This window comes from Octopus bimaculoides, chromosome 8 (genome assembly GCF_001194135.2).
Source record: "Octopus bimaculoides isolate UCB-OBI-ISO-001 chromosome 8, ASM119413v2, whole genome shotgun sequence".
Lineage (NCBI taxonomy): Eukaryota > Metazoa > Mollusca > Cephalopoda > Octopoda > Octopodidae > Octopus > Octopus bimaculoides.
Genome location: NC_068988.1, coordinates 57,462,837 through 57,464,780, shown reverse-complemented (window position 1 = coordinate 57,464,780; position 1,944 = coordinate 57,462,837). Strand labels below are relative to the sequence as shown.

Below are 1,944 nucleotides of genomic sequence, written 5' to 3'. Positions count from 1 at the left end.
ACACATATATGTATATATATATGTGTGTGTGTGTGTATGTACATATATGTGTGTGTATGTATACATAAATATATATATATATATATATATATATATGTATATATATACTTTTGACTCAAGACTATTGGAAAGGTAGCAAGACAATGAAAATTTTAGGATAATGAAAATAAGAAACAAGTGGAAATTTTACCAGTGGGTGTGTTAAATTATAAGGCACAGAAAGAAAATGACTCTCCCCAGACACATCAGTATATATATATATATTTTCCCAAAATTTAACAAAACCACAACGAATGGAAAATTTTACAAAAGCATAGCAAACAGAAAATTTATAGCTAATTTCAAATCAGTCAACGTCCAAAAGATCCTTACAATTTATGCATTTGACATTCAAATATTTATATAAAGATATATAAAGATTTATATGTATATATACATATATATGCATTTACCTAAACACAGATTTTATAGTTTTATTTGGACTCAAAGACTGGCATCTTAAGTTTCATTCGTCTCTGAGAGTTATCTCCCCTCCAGGCTGAAAATAAGGAACTTAAAGACTATTTTCTAACAAACCCAGGTACACATACATGTGCGTACAAGTTTGTGTATAAATTATTTACACACATATATACATACGTAAATAAATGCAACAGGTTTCTGGGCAAATTTCAGCCACCAAATTCACAAAGCATTGGTCATGAGTCAGTCTGGGTCCAGGTGTAATACAAGACACTTGTTCAAAGTGTTGTGCAGTGGGATTGAACTTGAAAACACATGGTTGTGAAGCATAACTTCATACAACGCAGCCATACTCTCACCTATGTAAATTAGCTTTGTTTTTAATAATTGTTTAATGGTTTAAGCAGAAGTGGTTGAATAGTCAGTGGCCCTTATTGAAGGGAGGAAGTGGGGAAGTTATATTCAGACCAGAGATGTGACTTGAGGACTTACAATATTGTGTGTTTTACTGAAGCCACTCCTATTTTTATGTGAATAATTTCTTTTATATTTTGTCTTTTGCAGATAATGCTGATGAAGGTGGACCCCCACCTTTGCCCAAGGATAACAGAATCCCTCGCTCAACTGTTGGGGAAGCAAAAACGCCAATACAATCACGCTCATCAGAAGACCTGCTAGAACACTGTACACAGACACCACAGCCTCCGTTGGCACCTCTTCCTCAACCAACAATGGGCACTTTAACTCGACCCAAGCCAGCTCCGAGACGTAAACCTAAGCGACCACACGGTGCCCCCCCTGAACAGTATGTAGCAATGAATAGGCCTGCTACAGTGACAATAAGTCTAGGTGCAGATGATGTGAAGGAGATGTACAGCAAACTGACCAACATGAACCAAGATACTCTGCAACACATTCACAATTATTTTGAAAGCATCTTCTCTCGAGGTTTAGACCGAACCCTTGGTTTCTTGAAATGGTCAGACTTCGAGTTAATCAGTAAACAGCCTGTACATACATCAGAAGATTGTATTGTATATGGTGCAAAATTGTTACAGGACAAAGCATCTTGCCATCTTGTTGTAAGTACACAGACACACATATATATATGTTATTACCTCTGCCTTAGCGAAAGCCAAGGTATTGTTTTCAGTTGTGTTTGTTTGTTTGTCCATGGACAAGATATCTCAAGAACCGCTGGATGGATTCGGATGAAACTTTCAGGGATGTTTGGCCTCGTGACTGGCATGAACTGATTAGATTTTGGGAAAGATCTAGTACCGGGCAAGCATTCTGGATTATTTTTCCTGTTTTCTAATTTCAAACCTTGTGCCTCTAGCAGAAAGGATTATTATTATTATTGTTATTATTATTATTATTATTATTATTATTATTGTTACTATCATTAAGACGGCAAGCTGGCAGCATTGGTAGCATGCCTGGCAAAATGCTCAGCAGCATCTCATCCGTCTTTGCATTCTG

General features: G+C 36.3%; 1 protein-coding gene across 2 annotated transcripts in view; it reads left to right on the top strand.

Moving 5' to 3' along the window:
* Positions 1-1,944, top strand: part of LOC106883493 (uncharacterized) — a 37,127-nt gene that overhangs the window by 33,160 nt on the left and 2,023 nt on the right. For both annotated transcript variants that reach the window (XM_052970141.1, XM_014934521.2), the window contains one exon: positions 1,027-1,544. In XM_052970141.1, the coding sequence (XP_052826101.1) occupies positions 1,027-1,544 (518 nt within the window). The remainder of the gene's footprint in view (positions 1-1,026; positions 1,545-1,944) is intronic.